Genomic DNA, 18657 nt, shown 5'->3' with positions numbered 1-18657 from the left:
AGAACATATGTACATACTGTAAGGCAGTGAAAAACACACCTTTTAATATACAGTGTGCAAAGTGTGCTCGCCTCTGCATATTATTGGCAGTATCACAGTCATTTTGTACATATTTCTGAGCGAGACAGATGGAAAAGATAAAAGCATATTACAAGAAGGGTGATTATCACTCTAAATGACATGCCATAAGGTTTCCTAGAAATTGATCTTGTGGCACGATCATTAGTCTTTCAAATGTTCTCCTCCATACACTCGACCACACAAGCCTCCGTAAAACCCTCTTTAAAAAATGTCATAAATTGCGTCAGCAGATGAGCTTGCACGAGTGCGGGGACTGCTCTTAAGACAGCAGCCTGCTGCTGGAGTGATCGGGTGGTAAGTGCACTCAGAAATCACGTCCATTATATCGTGAATTATGTATTTGAAGGGCGCAGGCCAGAGGACCCAAGGGGAGAAGTGCTTGTGAGATGCCTGGGGGCAGACTTGGGGCAGATCATAGGAGAGCTCAGAGTCCTGACTCTAAACATCCACCACCAACTCCCATTAGCAATGTGCCATTAAAGGCAACATTAGGCCATTAACAAAGCACAGCCACACCACTACCTACTTATCCATTAACCCTTCCTAATGCAACTCACTGCCTAACATTTTGGCAATGACTTCATTTTCCTGTTTCCGGAAGAGCTGACATTAACCCACCCAAGTCTCTGGGTTATGAATGAAGATAGATTTTTTAAATTCCCTGTTAGTGGCTGACAGTATTGTAAGCTAATGGATCTCCATGTTCCAAGTGTGCCACGGTCACCGCGTTTCTCAGGTAAGAATTTTTAAAAAACACCATCTCAATTTATATTAATGGAGCAGTGCTGAGGATTGCAGATTGCAACTAGCTGAAACATCTCCTTGGAAGGATTCTTTCAGTGCCTATTGGTCAGGAGGTTTTTAATAGGAGCCGAATTATCTGCAGAGGTCTCTTCCTCCCCAAAACAAACAGACCCGGTGACTTAAACACTGAATAGAACAGTTGCATGTTCCAAATGAGTGTTTCTTCAATGCTTTTTGGCACACCACAGATGAGCCGCTAGCCCAGTGCCTGCTAATGTGTGCTAACTGTTTTTCTCTTATAACTTAGGATCCTGACGTGCAGGAGGTTTTTAACAGGAGCAGAGGACAAGGTGATTTAATGATGGTAGCTGATGCAAAAATGCGAATGGTTCTTATTTAAAGCCTGTGTCTGGTTTGACCAGTCCAATCTGGGCAAGGACCCGCTCCCTACAGTATGTAGATATTTCACCATAACAGCTCATTCCAAGGTGATGAAAACACAATGAATATATTCTTCAGGTAATTAAACACGAATGAAAACATACTTATTATGTTACGTTCCATTTCTGTGAATATTAGGGGTGTATTAGGGTGATCCATTGATCTGGATCGACATATTGATTCAAGGATCGACGATCCAATATCATCGATGCAAAGTGAAAACATCGATCGATATCATTATCTTTAGGTTATGACTTTATTTTGGAATTCTGTGACGCCGTCAAACAGCAGCAGGCAGTCAGCAAGCAGCCAAGAGAAAGACGATGAGGATAGTGTTAATACATTAGGAATAAATCAGCAGTGTAGATATACTTTTGGTTTTGTAAAGAATACGGGTCGACAGGCAAAACACATGCCGTATGTAAACAATGCTGTTATGAGATAAAATCCTCAGGAAACATGAAGTACCTGCCTGGACAGACATCTCACTCGTTTAGCTGCTCTGTTTCAATAATATTAGGTGCATGCAGGCTGAAATTCAACCAAGCTGTTGTGTCAGGAGATGCAGCAACTCTAAACCATTGGTGAGCAAGAAAAATAATGTTACCTGTAATTTGTTAAGCAATGAGTAAAGGGAAAAAAGTCCACTAGCCGCTAGGCTAATTTATGCAATGTAAACATGCTTAAGCTAATAATGGGTGACTAGCAAAAAGCAAATGTTTTGTCTATGAGGCTTGACAGTTACTGAGCTGAATTTTGTACTTTTGTGAAACGATGTCGTTAATCCATGTTTCATTGCTGTTTGGAGAAGTTTCCTTTCAGGGCTTTGAGCCACACAACCCTGAAGTTTTATGAAAAAGATGATGGTTTGAGCTAAAATGAAAAGATTCCTTTTAGAAAGGTCTCTCTGGCACAAAACCGTGAAGGTTAACTTATCTCTTGTGCTGTTCTATGTGTGTTAGAGGAGTAAATTCTAAGTAAACTTAACTGCACTTATCATTTATGTCTTGTTTTTATCTTTTATGGCCAAAAGTAGTAAAGGAAGTTGTGACGGCTTCTTTTGTAACTGTTTGTGTTGAATGGGCAGATTATATCTCATCAAAATGGTATCCTGGCAGACTTTGTATTATCTGCAAATATCATATCGTTGTCCAAATAATCTATATAATATTGTATCGTGATGAAACTGATGATTTGCTACCCTAGCCAATTTACCCCTCAATCCTACACACTAGACCTTTAAAGCAGAATCAGCTTTATTTAATGTTAATACATAAACATTTAACTTCATCTGTAGAGATGAACTGCCCTTCAATGCTCAGTCTTTTCACTTCAGTACCTAAATGCACCAAATGAAGGATGCACATCAAATTTGCTTACATCTGAGTTAATGTCAAACGCTGCTTTTGTGTCGAGGATAGCAAGGCTGGGGCCTATTAACTCTCAATACAGTCAATTCAGACGCGTGATTAGAACCCACTCATTCATTCTTAATTATTTCTGAGTCATTTCAATGTGATAACTTTCTCATATGCCAAGGAGCCTTCAAACTTTATTATGCTGCAGGATCCTACAAGCGTTATTGAATTTATCCTGCTCGCCCATGCCTAATGATGAGCGCGCATCCACATGCAACATCTCTGCCTGTAATCACAGAGGCTTTGAATCTAAATTAGTTAATCTCTCAGTCACTGGAACACTTCTAAGGGTCTCTTTTGGGGCTAAAGTTGAGCTGTTAAATTTTAGTTTTGACCTGGTGTTTAACGATGTTTCAGCAGCACTGATACAGCTCACTTCGGTAGCTTTATAAAGAATAACACACAAGCTATCATTTGCAGCTTGAACTGATGTCCGTAGTGTGTTTTTCTTTGTGTGTATCCAACTCACAACATTTCAGTTACTTGCATGAGTTTAGCCACTGTATCAGTTCTGTGATCACATGGTTAATAGGGTTTCCTGCATCTCTCCTGAGTTTGAGGTTGTGAGGCTAGATGAACACGCACACACAGAGGGTACGACTTGCTGTTTGGGAACTATTTTCAGTCTATGTAATTAAAATGGCAGACCCCTTTCCTCCAGCAATCACTGGGAAATATAACCAACTCAATTAAGGCTTAAAATGCAGTCACACTGATAATGAAATAAATGTTTACAGCCTAATAAAATAAACGTAAGGGTTAAAGAGGTGCAGCAGATGGTGTGATGCTCCAGATGGAGCCTCAAACGGTGAGTAATGCGTCTCACTAATGAATATAGTGCCCTTTGAATTACCGAACAGTTTGAACTGATATCCATAAATCTGAGTTTGAGAAGTGAATCCTCAAGTTGTTATAACCCTTCGTTTTTTTTCCCTCACTCAGATGTGTTAATAGGCAGCTTTAAAATATTCCTGACACATTCAAAACAACCTTCTTAACATCAAAGTGCTCGTCGTTTCACCAGGTCTCTTCAAGAGGTATCACATCAGACGGGAGGTATCAGTTTTTTGCATACAGGCCATAAACCTGGCAGCCTCGCTTGCCTGAAGCAACAGAGGCAACTGGAGCAGGACTCACTTCCAGGGTAAGTGTCTGCTCTCTGGATTATAGATTGTACATCATTTGTAATCAATTTTAAAATTAGCCTAAAGGGTCCACGGTACTAACGTCATATAGGGAAGAGAGACAGACTGGTGCTGGAACGATTAGCTGATTAATGCATCGACAGAAAGTAGTAGTCACATTTCTTAATAATTAATTAACTATTTGTTATTTACCCTGTAAAAATGTCAAACATAATGCTGCTTACTTCTGAAGTGTAAGGATTTGCTGATTTTCTCGCTTTTATGTCGCTGTGAATTGAATATCTTTGGGCTGCTTGTCAGACAAACAAGCCAATTACAGATGTCACCTTGAGACATTCATTGACTAAGAGATTAGTTATTGAAAAAAGGGATGATCAACAGCTTATTTTGTGAGGGAATTCATCACTTGTTGCAGTCCTTGCTGAGGCCCATTACAAACCCTCATGCATAACACTGGGGCTGCGACTGATGAAGATTTTCATAACTGATTAATCAAATCAATGCTGGACCTAGCACATTCAGCGCCTTAGGCAAGTTTCGCCCTGGTGGAAGTCAGCCATTTTGAATTAACATTGCAATTTTTGTGCATTTTATTTGTCAGTTACTGGCATCATACCAAAGAGATCCTCCAACAGATTTCACTCAGTCAACCTCAGATTTGGTCTGTGCCATCTGAAGACCTTCGACATGAAAAGGGGTTACAGATTCGAGTTTACGCCACATGGCGTGGCCTTGTCGATGCGTCACATTTCCATATTTGCAGCTGACTATGTTGCCTATAGCAAGACCCGCCACTGAATCACCTACTTTTTATTCTATTGTTTGAGCATCGTTTGGTCTCTGAAATGTCAGAGAGTGGTGAGAAAATGCCCATCACAACTGCTTCTCAGAGCCCAACAGTCTGACCAACAGTCCTGAGGATATTCATTTAAATGAGATATAAAAAGAGAAAAAAGCAGCAAATCCTCATTTGAGAAGCTTGAACTACAGACTGGTTGGCATTTCTGCTTGAAAAATGACTAATTGCTTGTCGTTTCAGCTCTTAATCGATTAATTAAGCCATTTATCACATTGAAATGTCAAAATCTAGCCATGTGCTACTTATTTCTGTTTTGTATCATTGCAGACACAATACCTTTAGGGTTTTGGACTACTGGGCAGATTTGCACATCACTTTAGGCTACGGGAATGTGTGATGGGCATTTCCTCTTTAGTTTCTGACAGAAATGACAGCTGCATGTGTGATGGAAATCATTGTTAGTTGCAGCCCTAGCCCAGACCCATGCCAGACCCTCATGCTCAACATATTATATATAAACCAACAAACGGAGCCCTACAGGAGGGTCAAGATTGAAACATCCACTGCACCATCAAACTAAAAGCATCCTCCTGCTGGTAGCAAATTCAGTGAATTAGATTATTTTTTTCATTTCGAAAATTAGTCCAGCTAGCAGCTCCACATTCCACTATTTACCCAACTGAAATAAGCTTTTTGTTCAAATACCTGCATGTCTCTCTGTAGCGCAAGTGCTCCCTTTCCTGTAACAGTGGCCCCGCCCTGTTCCTGCCCCCACGCCTCCCTCAATAGGAAATCCTTTGAACATCTGCGGCACACTGGGCCTGGGGGAGCACTTGTGTTTACTATTATACTATCTGTATGACCATATTACAGTTGCAGGTGGTGCCTGAGGATACCAATCAAACCTGCTGCCAACACACACCCCCTGTTGAAGGTAAAAGCAGCCTCCTCTACACAGCAGAGCTGGCAGCAGACCCACACACACACACACACACACACACACACACACACACACAGCCCTGACCAGTGCAGTGGAGAAAGAGGGGGGGGATGAATCACCCGGAGCCCATCACTTCTCTACGTGGCTAAACAAGAATGCATCCACTTATCGATCTTAAAGTGCTTCATTAGACGCTGCATGAGCCATGGACTAATATTTTCCCCAACACAAAATGGATGATTAATGGAAATATGTGCAACAGTTGTACTATTGTCTGAATGTAATGCACAGCACCTACTTTGCCATATCAATAATGCATGCCTTGTTACGCTGTAAACAACAGAAAATATTAACAGGTAGATATTTTCATTTGTTCAGCAGATGGCTTGTGTAGCTTTCATCTCTGGTAATTGCCGTGGTGAGGCTGATACTTTCACATTAGTTGTGCAAAGAGTCATGTATGCTGTTGTGCACTCATAATGACAGGCCTGACCTTCTAACCCTTCACAGTGAAACAGAGCGGGCAATGCTCCCCATTCCAATAAGCCAAACAGCCTGGTTGGTATTAAGAGGGCATGACGGTTTCAAATTGTGTCCTGCTTTAGCTGCTGGCTCTGGGGGGGTCCTAAAGCCTCTGCTGGCTGAACAGAGCAGAGAACGGTGGGAGGAATACATGGAATGCAGATAATACATACAAAGGATTATGTACCTGCTTGCACATCAAATCTGTGTGGTTTCACATTTAATACCCATGGACCAACGTCTGCTTTGATGGAGTACTGTGAAAGGTTGGAGATTAACATGCGCTGTCACACCACTGAGTCTTCCTACGACTTCAGGACTTTCAGATTTACGTAGCGGGATAACCGCTAACATGATTTGGCTGAAAGGTTTTACGGGTGTTAACTCCAATGGCGCCAAGCTGTTTTTTTGTGCATGATGTATCTGCGTATTCTATAAAGTCTTTGTTTATGTGCAGTACATTCACTTATGTCCAAAAGACAATTTGTCTTTTGTCGAAGCAAGGTCACTAAAAGTGTTATCCTCCTTTTTTCAAAGACACATAACCGATAGAAATGTCACAACAAACCCAGTCTTGCTCTTTTGTTTGTGTCTTCTGTTTCTGTAAGATGAGATAACCACTCTCAGTTTATGTAATTCTGTATATGTCACTGTCGTCTTGGGTCACGGGACCTTTAAGGCATAATACTTTCATTAGTAGTGGCTACTGCATTTTCCTCTCCCATTATGACATGAGGAGAAGCCATACATCAAGGTAAGTGCTTTTAACCATCCACCCTGGCGTTGCACATCTTTAACCGCTCCTCTTCTGCTTCTTGTCTTGTGTGGTACATCCTGAACAAGAGCAGGAGAAGCCCTGCAGATCTGACTGATACTGAGCAGCAGACAAAACACCCCACTTCACACAAAACCTGTCAATAAGCTCCACTGAAAGGTATCTACAACATGTCTGCAATGTGGCCTAAAGAGCTCAGGGGTAAAATTCTTCATAGGGCTGCTCTGCACAGACTACCCCCCTTCAAGCAAACTGAGTCAACACGCTGTTCAGAAAGTCAGGCAATAAGCTGCTTCTTCTGCAGGGTCAGACAAAAATACAGGAGCTTGGGGCTACAGCTCCTCTCACATTCCAATAGGGCTATAAATTACTAACAAAACAAGAACACCACTGATTATTAGAAGGATATTGCTGTAATTATGAAATACAACTAAATCTTAGTGGAAGAAACTGAGCACATTCTTGGAAATATGAGAATGTGAATATATTTTTTAGCTACTCTAGCAGCTATGGTCCAAACTAAGATATCTCAACAACTACTTGATGGCAGAGCTGCAACAATTAGTTGACTAATTGTTAATTTAAATTACTTGTTCAAAACAAGTCATTTTTCATGCAAAAATGGTAGAAAATGCTGTTTTCCGGCTCACAAATACAGAGATTTCCTGCCTTTTTCTGTTTTATATCCTATTTAACTGAATATATTTGGGTTTTTGATGGACAAAAAAAGATATTTAAAGATATCAATAATGAAAATAACTGTTAGTTGCAGCCCTATTAGATAGATTGCCATGAAATGTTGTACAGACATTCATTTTACGCAGATGATGCAGCCTATAACTTTAGTGATCTCCAGACATTTCCTCTGGCACCAGCATGAGCTCAAAATTGGAATTTGTGATGAAATTTGGAACAGACTAGAGCTGTAGAGTCAATTGTTTGATTAGTTGATTGACAGAAAATTAATCAGTAACTATTCTGATAATCAAGGACTCATAATTTTTCAAGAATAAATGCCTAACATTTGATAGTTCCAACTTTTCCTTTGTGGAGTTCTGCTGATTTTCGCCATCTTACCTGGTGGTAAATTGAATATTTTTGGGCTCTGGACAGTTGGTCGAACAAGAAAAGCTATTTTTGAAGACATGAATATCAGCTCTGGAAAAGTTTTATGTTCTTTTTGACTTTTTTATGATGTCTAACAAACAAATCAACTACAAGATTAATCTAGGAAGTAATTGCCATATTAAAAGACAATGAAAACAACAGTTGCAGCAAAAGTACATGTTCTTAGGTTCCCCTCTGGATTACTTATAATAGCTTTCAGCCTGGTCTCACTCCAAATGTGTCTACATACACTGCTTGGGCCCCCACTGTCACTATAATGAAGCCGCAAGCACCACTTAGTGTCTGTGAGATGCACCAGGCTTATTGCTAACTCCAATGTACACCCATCAGCATCATTCCAAGAAACTCATCAACACATGTAGTTTAAAGAGCATGAAAGTCCAACAAGGTGGGCGCTAGGGTAGGAGTTTGGGTCCAAGAAACACTGGACTTTGACCCAGGAGATTGGTGCTGGACTAACAAACAACAATATCAGTTACAGTGTTTTTTAGCGACACACCATTGCCTTTTGTGCCGTGTTTGTGCTACTCAAAGCTGGGTATTTTTTAGCGACATGCACAATCCTTTCCCAACTTCCTTCTGCCCAAGTGGCAAAATATGACAAGTAGGGGTGAGATCACACTGTGACTTAAGTGACCCCTTCGCTTTCCATATGTACTTTGATTAACGATCATCCTCAGCTGCACTTTAGTTTTTATTTACGAATTAGCAAATGCTTGCATTAACATGGTAATCAACATACCTGCTAAACATCTGCATGTTAACATTGTCATCATGAGCATGTTAGCATGCTGATGTAAACAGTTAGCTCAAAGCAGCACTGTGTCTTGTTATATAGTTCATTAAACTTCTCATTAAAATAAAAAAATAAAAGATGTCACTACAGACAAAACAAGAGGAGAGGAAATTACATCTAAAAGCTAACTGCTTACCCGGCTCCTCTTGTTGTTCATATTAAGAACGTGCTTATTTGCAGATGTAATGACCTGAGATATGACAATACAGTGAACACAAGACATTACTGAGGACAATAAGAAATGTATCCATTCGAGCATGATATCTGAGGAAATGCCACCCTGAGCAGAAAGGTAACAATTATTAGAGAGCCACTGGGAGATATTACTGTGTGAGCAAAATGACAAACTGTGATGTTGTCTTGCTTTGGCGGATCCGTTTGTGTTGGCTCTGTTTATACATGAGCGTGCTGTGGCAAGCCCTTCACAATAAGACAGGTAATCCTGAGATTTCCCCCAAAAAAGAGCTGAAAATCCAGGCCGCTTTACCCTAAACGTCTTACACTCTGTCCATTCCTCATTGTCAATTTTTTTTGGCTGTGCGAACCTGCATGCGCGCTGAAATGAAATCACTATCATTATATGAGGAAATGATGTGTCATCTCTGTATCTACTACTTGTATGAGGGGGGAAATGAATGGTAGCATAATAGGTTATGGCATCTTCATTACTCAAAATTAAACCCTGCAAAGTTCATTTAACAATGTCCTCACTTTATAGACAAGTCAGGCATGGTGATAAAGCAATTTTTATTTGACAAGTGCCTCGGGTAGACAGCCTGCTTGTGAGTTTACTATTCAATATTCCTGCTTTTTTCTATTGCGACCACCCTGCAGTTGAGCCGGGGTGAAATCAGATTCATGAATGTCAATTTTTTTCTCCATGCTAAGAGAATAAGTCTGTACAAAAGTCTGTATCTAAATTGCACCAGTGGGATGTGTAATGCTTAGAGATTCTCCCCAGGAACACGAAGCTACTTGACCTCTTAAGATGTCCCATTAGAAAATTAAGTAATGCATCCAATTACCAGACCTGCATCTCTTCACCTTCCTCGTCAGGTCTGGCAGTGGAACAGCTGAATACTTAACAGCAAAGCAGAGTGTCTTATCATAAAAACATCTAACACATCCACACGTCAAAGCTAGAGGGGTAATCGCCATGCAAAAAGCCACCACTTGACTTCTGAGGAAACAGTGCTGCTATTGCTAATGCATTTTGCTTATGACAAGATTGTTTTGATGTGAGGATCAAATTCCTTCTAACTTAATCATGGTTTTTCCAAGAAGATGCACATCAGGAAGTACACGCCCTGGGGCTAGGGAGGAGAACTACGTTTTTTTAGGGATGCACTGATTAGGAAATTCTAGGCAGATAATGATGTTTAAAATGACAATTTGGCCAATAGCCAATAGGGATGGTTTTTGCTGCTGTTGTTTATTTTGTTTTTGATGTCATTTATTCCCCGTTTTTTTTTTTGCCAGGGAAACAGAGAAATCTTCACTTTAAGTCACTGAGCCCTTTGTCACACTAGCTTTAAATGAGCAAATTCAATCATACACATTTATGAAAAAACCTTTAAAATAACCTTCTTTCACACGAGAAACATCTTTTGAAAAACTGCTTCTACCATATACCATACCATATATAATATCATAATTCCCTCTCTAATACCTACTAGTTTATTTTATTTATATTTGCTGTAAAAGCATCAACAAATTTCTCCTTCAAACAACAGTATTTATTCAAGTTTCTCGTCAAAGTTATATTTGATCACATCTATTTTGATCACATACATGATATTGCATTTTTTACCCATATCAGATATGCCGACTTATTTGGCCAATAACCGATACCAATAGTGATACATCTACTTTTTTCCCCACCTAATTTTAGTGATCAACAAGTCTCCTCTGTAGTGGAATTAACATCATATAATGCATGCATACTCTTATTGTGACGGCCCACCAGCAGATGAAGACATGAAATAGAATGCTTTTCAAAGTATGTAATATACATTCACAGTGAAACATAAGAAATTCTTATCCAGGTTCATTTCAAAGCCGATTAGGCCTTCACGCTCCACACCCATGATGTGCCAGTATTACCAGCATATTGGCCAATTCCACTAGCTCATTTTAAAGCCGATATCAGCTGATAATGAGGATGTGCTGATATTATCATGCATCCCTAAACACACAATGACCCTTGCTCAACACTTACTTTTACTGAATGGAGCTTTAACACATCATAATGTAACTCAATGCAACATCTGTTAGCTGCTAACAACTAACGCTAACTGGCTAGTTTCCCTCCTGCTGATTTCAGCATGGATTGTAGGAAAAAACAGTGTGTCCCCGATGTGTCAACAGAGAGTTTACTGCATCCTTTCATCCTGAAGGCGCCACAGGAAGATCTCTGTCCATCCCAAACACATTTTCTATTGTCCCTGGGACGACATTAGTCTTGAGCCCTGCTTTTTAGTCAGTGCAAAACTGATGTGACACAACAGGAAAAACATGGGCCACCGCACTTGGTGAATGACATTGTCATTGCCCATAGGCCAACGGCAGACTATAAAGGGAATATAGGCCAATAAATTGGTGCATCAACTAAGTTTAAGTCATGGACTGGTATGTGAAAATGTCTGTTCTTCAAACGAGAATAGGGGATTCATGATTTAACTAACGTTACTTTAGAGTAAGGAACCTTTACACAGAGGTTCCAACTTAAACTACAGTAAATATGTACTCATTTCAATCATAAGCTTATCATTAGATAGTTTCAACTACATGCAAAGACATGCCTCATAACCTGTCTGCCAGAGAGCAGATCTGAGCTTCTCTCCCCCTCCCATCAGCATGTTTTAGACCTCTATAAAGGTTCAAGGGTAGTCCCAAGAGTATTGATACATTGATGACCCAGAGAAGACGGGCCAAACGTTTAATCTTCTATCCTGTTTCGTACTTAGGCACTAACAGAATGACAGGCTTTTAATTCCAATCACAGATATACTCTTGCTATCCCCTGTGAAAGAGAGTCTCCCTGAATGAGAACTCCTGTCTCCGGCAAGTTCAACCGAAGCAGCGTGTAATCAAAGATAGCTTCAGGCACCGCAGTCTGCTGCTGCAGTCTATGAGGGAAGGATGGTGGACATCAGCACAACACAAAGAAACAGCTTTTTAAATGGCAGGAATGTGAATACTGAGGTCACATGCAGACACAAGGCCGTTCTGTTGGGTCCCAAAGGCAGTGCGCAGTGGGAGCAGTGCAATGTTTCATGAATGAAAAATTGCTAAACAGCATCTGAATGAATAGAATGACTTCTCAGTATTGCAAACAGGCTTTTGGCCCAACAGAGGATGATTCAGAAATGACTGGAAGTCAAACCTCTATGTCATTTTATTGGTTGGCCCCAGGCTTGAAATGAATGTTCCAACCTTCTGCACAAAAGCTGCGCCAACCAGACCGACTTCCTTGAACCTTAGACAAAGTCAAAATAAAGGGCTGATACAATAAGAACCTCCTGTCTCACCACTTGACTCCAATAAACAGGAAAAAATAATGACTTTATGGGAGTGCAGGCATAAATACAAGAGGTTCACCACAAACCCCCTCCACAGGTCAGTAGGTGCCCCTGCTGCTGACACTCTGCGTCTTTGCCATTGCTTAATCTATAAGATACATTTTAATGAGAAAAAGAAGTTCACTAAATGTAATTCACAAAAACAAAAGCCACACAAGTACCCACCCTCTGGCTTTTCATACACACGCGCCCCTTTATGGTATTCCTTAAATATTCTCAGAGGTCGAATGATCACCATCACAGTTAATGGAGACCTCTCAAAGAATTCATTAAAATGGAGCAATGACTCTAATGGAGAATTTGAACAAAGATCCAGGCCCTGGCAAAGATGGGTGTGGCCACAGGCTTTTCATATGGAGGAGAGACCCCCCCCCCCCAGTCAGGTTGCACATGTGAAGTGCAGGGACAGGCAGCAGCTACTCTGTGCCCTCTCCAAGGGGTGTGTGCTGTTCCATATTAATGACAAAGAGAGGAGCAGGAGCAAGAAGTCGCTATCATACACTCATTTGTTTAAAAAGAGCCAGCCTCACAATACAGTCGGCGGGAGTCCACAGGAATCCGGTGAAAGCTGGGGGCTGCATCAATGACAAAAGACAGAAACAACCTCACTTTTTTTGTCCCTGAGACAAGGGCTGCCCAATTTCAGAGTGCTGTTGGTCTTTCACCAAAACCAAGGATACCTTCATGCATTTCAATGGGGGTATTCCTGCATAAAGAACGGAGCACCGCTGCATAGCATAGTCATCTCTCTCCTGTTGTTAAGCCTTTCTTTATAGCTGAAACAATAGAACTCTGGTCCCTCCCCTTGGATAACAAATAAACCATTATTTTGCACGGCAGAGCGAGGAACCTGTGTGCAAAATCAGGAGACTGAGAAAATGGCAGAGAAAACTAAGATGTTAGTCTGTCTGGGAAAACATTACAATGCGTTCTCTCACTTTAAACTGATCTCACCTCAGTATGCTCATGTAAAGTGTTACAGAGCATGTATAAGAAGTCAATAAAGCACTACATTCAACCGGCCTTTCTTAACCTGGCTGGCAAATACACCAAGAAATGGACAGCTGAAGAGGCAATTTCAGCCGAGATTATAAAAATTGAATATATCTCACACTCCAACTCTAAAAGTGGGGCGAACCAATCACCCAAGTGTAATTAAGATTCACTTGCTGCTGTTTTACTGATAATCCTGTGTGTAAAACTGTCACAGGCGAACAAAAGACCTTTTTCTCATTGAGTCATTGCCTCAGAGTGATTGCTTTTGCCACACAAGTCCTTTCATTTTCTCAAGGCAAAGCACTCATACATCCCCCTGCTCTGAGAGTCCAGCAGAGAGTGAATTGCTCTCTCTGACATGCAGGAAAACTCAGCATGTCCATGTGGTGGCTCATATCTCCCCAGTCCTGTCTCACCAGATCTAATCTAAAGGTGATGTTTGGTTTAATGATGAGACTTCTGTAGCAAAACTAAAAATGTATACAACAGTTTTTGGGCTTTACCCGTAAAACAAAGAGCTCTGAAAGTTTGAAGCGAGTGAATAATGAGGCGAGAGCTCAGAACTTATCATTTAGCTCAACGTGAGTGATGGGAACAAAGTGTTTCCTCTAAGCAACTGCAAACACAAACAGGAATCATAAAGAGACCGTCGCCCTCTTCACGGCCCTAAAAACCAACAGTCCTCCACCTGTTCAGTGTCTTGCTGGGGGTGGGGGTGGGGGTGCACCACTCCAACCAACTGTGCGAGGGGCAGACAAAGACCAAGAGAAAACAGCAACGCACGTCTATATTCACCAGCATTACATCTGAATTACAGTTTTGTGCATCCTGTTTGCACAATCTAGGACCACTGATTTGTCCACTTAATTCCAGCTCTACTTTATGATGTGAGGTGTAACCACACCATATGGTCCAGATGCATATGTTATAAGCATCATGTCTCTGGGGACACGCTGATGCACCTAAATTCTTGGAAAATGTAGCATGCAAAGGTTTCTCTCCACACAACAGAGCAGGTTAATGATGACCTGTTCTATGAGATTTCCCAATTTTAGATTTACACTAAAACCTGCTCTTTGCTCTTTTTAAGTGCTGCATCAACCATTATGTAACAGCCACATTTTAATTTCATCATAACTCCGGGATATTTTTAGTTTTACGCCACCCTAAGCTTCATCTTTATTTTTAGTTATTAGTAATTTAAAGCCAAAGTTACCATGTCAGTAGTTAATTAAGCTTGAGCACCACATCCAGGCTATAAAGCGCTGCTGCTGCCAGGGGCGCTAGCAGGAATCCTGCACCCCCTGATGGGAAGTGACACTGGGCTCCCCACCCTAATGCTGCTCTAATTTACAGTACGACCTCGCCTGTCTGAACGGCCCTCTCTTGTCTCTTGTCCCCCGATTTCTCTCCATCGACAGCACATCTGCTCTCTGCTCACATTTCCACTGATTTCTTATTCTGATCAAGGCCTGAGAAGGACATAATGCACACACAAGATTCTCCTTACTGAACATGTTTCTTTCTCATATCTCACTCGCTCTGTGATTCTTGGGTGAGTAATGGCATATGTCTCACTTCCCACTCAGTGCTAAGGTCTTTTTCATCGAAAACATAAGTATACTAACTGTGTGATGCTAGAAAAAATTCCACTTCATGCACTCGCTGTGCATACAGCACTGACAGTCCTACAGAGCTTTTTGAGAGACATTACGAGGTGCTAAATTTGGGTTAAGCATCTAGCAGCATGATGAGTTGCACAGATATCACATTTGGGGCCATTTTAAGCATTGTTCTAACAAGTGAGGAGAACTATGGATTCATAGGTTTGTTCCCTCCATTAGTTTAGTAGTTATTCAGATGGTTAATCTTGATTTCACAAACTTGATTATGTTCTGTAGCTACCCAGCGAGCCATTTGCAAAATGTGATCAACAAACAACTAAACTGTTTTAAGGGAGGAAGTATTAAAGCGATGGCACAAAGTACAGATGCAGCATTTCTATTCAAAGCCATGATTCGGATGAGTTGCCATACTTCTCATGAATGCATCTGAATTTTGCATGAAGGGATACAATACTTTGCAAGTCACAAAGAAATCTCTTTTCAAAGAAGAAACAACCACAAGCAGTCTCCAGACATCAAGAGGAAAGCGCCTATAAACAAGACGAGACGTGCACAAGCACACAAATACACACTTGTGCACAGTCTCACATATAACACAGGTGTACAATTAGAGCCATTCTTTCCTCTTCCTGTAAATTAACGTCACAACATTCATGAAGACAGGTCTGGACATAACCTAGTTAAAGATGAAAGGAGGGAGAACGAATCTATCTCAGGTGAAATTGGGTGACCCCTGCAAGAGATTAGTCCATTAGCAAAAAGGGAGAGCCCCACTCGCTTGACAAGTAATACCAGCTGTGACACCGAGCGCTGCCTGTCTGTTCAGGAGGGGGCGAGGGTGGTGAGGGTGGTGGTGGTGGGGGAAGGGTGGAGACAAGGGAGTGAACAAAAAAACAGATGCATCTTCCTGACTATTTGTTCCAAGAGTAATTCAGAGCTCTGTTTTTCTGTTGTATCCGGTTGTGGCCATGGCTCGGCCTTTAATGCCCAGGCCCCGGGAGCTGTTTCTGTTTCATCAGTCCAAATATAATAAACACAGGCCTGTTTTTTATTACAAGTATCGATGCTGTTTTTATTGCAAATCCCAAACTCAATAAACCCTTTCAGTCAGATTTTTTGCCTGCATCGAGAAAAATGAAGAATATTTCTATTTCGCAACAACTCAAGAGAAACCTTCACTCTTTTGCAACAACATGAAGAAGACCGACCATCTGTTGTGAAAGCAAACACACAGGTTTTGACCATCACTCCTGGCCACATGCCCGCTGAACACACAGCATTGTGGATGATCACAAAGTCTAACCTCATTACCAACTCAGTGCACTCTCCTCCTGTCTCAAGCACACGGCACTGCAGCGGCACAACAGTGTAAAAACACCTTAAAAGGGCTATTCGTTTCCTCTCAAATATACCACCTGAGCCTGACTGATAGGTGCTGCATGGTGTTAATTCACAACAACAGGCGCCACTGTAGTGTGACGAGGTAGAAAGGACTACAGTGAGATCAGCCTCTCCGCCCCTTTCCTTTGCAAAGGGGGGGTATTCTGAGCTCCTGTGCAGCTTTGCTTAATGGCCTGGCTGAGCGATGTGAGCACATGGTGCTGCTACCTGTTGGCCTGACAGAGCACACAACAAGGAGGCCTGGAGAAAGGCTTAACACTCTCTGCACATTAAACACCAAGCATAGAAAAATTAGGACTTAGAGGTGTTTTTTAAAGCATACTTTGTCCTTGTTTCATCTTTTTTTTTTCTTTTATAGTGCCACCAGGGGCAAAATCATCTATTTTTCAAAGCATATTCTAAATCACCACTTAATGCCAAGTTGCCGCATTCACATCACACCCAGCGAACCTAATTTCTTCACTAAAACTTGGAAGCATTCACTTGTACAACCCATTACAACTGCCCACATCCAAAATGAGTCCTATCCTACATGTAATTACTAGTGGGAGCCTGTCAGGAGCGCTTTCCCCCCAGCCAACAGGCAGCCCATAATTACAATAAATCAGACAGGATGTGAACGCAGCATCATTCTGCTCAGCAGCCTGCGTTAACAGGAGAGAAAACACATTAGGCAAAAAAAAAAAAAAAAAAAAAAATGAGGCATCATGATGACATCATGGCATGAGCACATGTGAAGAGTGGATGATGATGACTACCTCACTGCCTGCCTCTCCCATCATGTGTGTGTGTGTGTGTGTGTGTGGGGGGGGGGGGGGGACAAAAAGGGAGGCACAATGGGCAATATTCCACGTCACATGTGCAGTTTATACACAGAAAAGTCACTTTTATAGATACGATCATGAATTTTCAATATCAGATAATCAACAAAGGTGAGAGAAGTTAAAAGAAACTGCTTGGTCTTATTTATGGTCACTTTTTTCATGCGTTTTTTTGCCATGGAGAAAAGTGACCATTATGTGGTTTGCATGCTGCCATGGATGATTTCATGCTTCAAAAAAAGAGAGGAATATTTATTTAAGCAAATCAAATCTACATAAATAAGCAAATACCTCGATGGAATACAAATAACAGAAACTATATTCCAGCTCACAAACTCCAAACTAAAAACAAGGAGCGTCACTGCTCCGCTACTCCCCGGAAATGTGGTCGATAACCCGGGCTGAAGTTTTGGAGGCACCTGCGTGTGACTGCTGGCACTTTTCCCTCTCTCATATTATACCTGCGGCTTCAGTGCACGGGCGCACCCTGCGTGAATACCACCGCTGCCCGGCTGCTGAGACAAAAGCTTACCTTGGCGGAGGAGCGCGGTGATGAGGAGGGCGCACACGCAGCTGGCGGACAACAAGTGCATCTTTGCGGGTCTGTGAGATCCTCAGTCGGCTGCTTGTTTCAGAGGTGTGTTAAAAACCACTTGGGTTGAGTTTTGTTTTTCTTTCTTTCTTTTTCTAGGAGGGTTGATTTGAATTAAAGCGGTCCTCGCGAGCCTAACCCTGTTGCTGTAAAGGCAGTTCAGATTTGGCTCTTCTCCCAACGTGGCATGTGCTCGCCAACTCGCGCTCACATCAGTTCTGGTGGAACAGGTAATTGCGAGGGGCGCACAGACGAGCACGAGGGCGGGGGATACTGTCTGCAGCTCCGCCCCCACCCACCACCTCCCCACCCTCCTCTTCCCTCCAGCAGCGCCCCCCCCCCCCCCCCCCCCCCCCCCCCCCCCCACACACACACACACACACACACACACACACACACACAACACACACACACTCTTCCTCCTCCCACACACAAGTGCCCCCTTACCCCACCCCTTTCCTTGAGACCCCCCTTAAATCACCCACTCCCTTATGCCCCCCTTCCTTTTCCTCCCTCTCACCCCCTTCACTCTCATCTTCAGTTCCTCTTTTTCCTCCTCCACCCCCCATTCCCCCACCCTTCTGTCTTTCCAGCATGCACCCTCACTCTGTATGCAAGCACACATGTTCACACAGACACACACACACACACACACACGGGGAAACCTCAAATCGAGCAGCACCTCAGACTTGTTTCAAGTACAAACCCCAGAATAGATCTCGTCATCCTTAACCCACATGTGAGTGATGTGAAAGTACATATTAGTGAGTATTAGCAGTCAGATGTGTTCCCAGTGGTGATCTGACTCATTTTTAATGAATCAATTGATCAGTTGGTTTATTAAATGCCAGA

At 41.9% G+C, this 18657-nt stretch overlaps 1 protein-coding gene across 2 annotated transcripts in view; it reads right to left on the bottom strand.

Annotated features, from left to right (window-relative positions):
- LOC117259967 (CD166 antigen homolog) overlaps positions 1-18011 on the bottom strand; it is a 53931-nt gene extending 35920 nt beyond the window's left edge. For both annotated transcript variants that reach the window (XM_033631796.2, XM_033631797.2), the window contains exon 1: positions 17746-18011. In XM_033631796.2, the coding sequence (XP_033487687.1) occupies positions 17746-17806 (61 nt within the window). In that variant the 5' untranslated portion in view covers positions 17807-18011. The remainder of the gene's footprint in view (positions 1-17745) is intronic.
- Between the last annotated feature and the right edge of the window lie 646 nt (positions 18012-18657).

This window comes from Epinephelus lanceolatus, chromosome 4 (assembly GCF_041903045.1).
Source record: "Epinephelus lanceolatus isolate andai-2023 chromosome 4, ASM4190304v1, whole genome shotgun sequence".
NCBI lineage: Eukaryota > Metazoa > Chordata > Actinopteri > Perciformes > Serranidae > Epinephelus > Epinephelus lanceolatus.
Note: the sequence above shows the minus strand (reverse complement) of the source record. Positions and strands in the feature narration are given on the sequence as shown.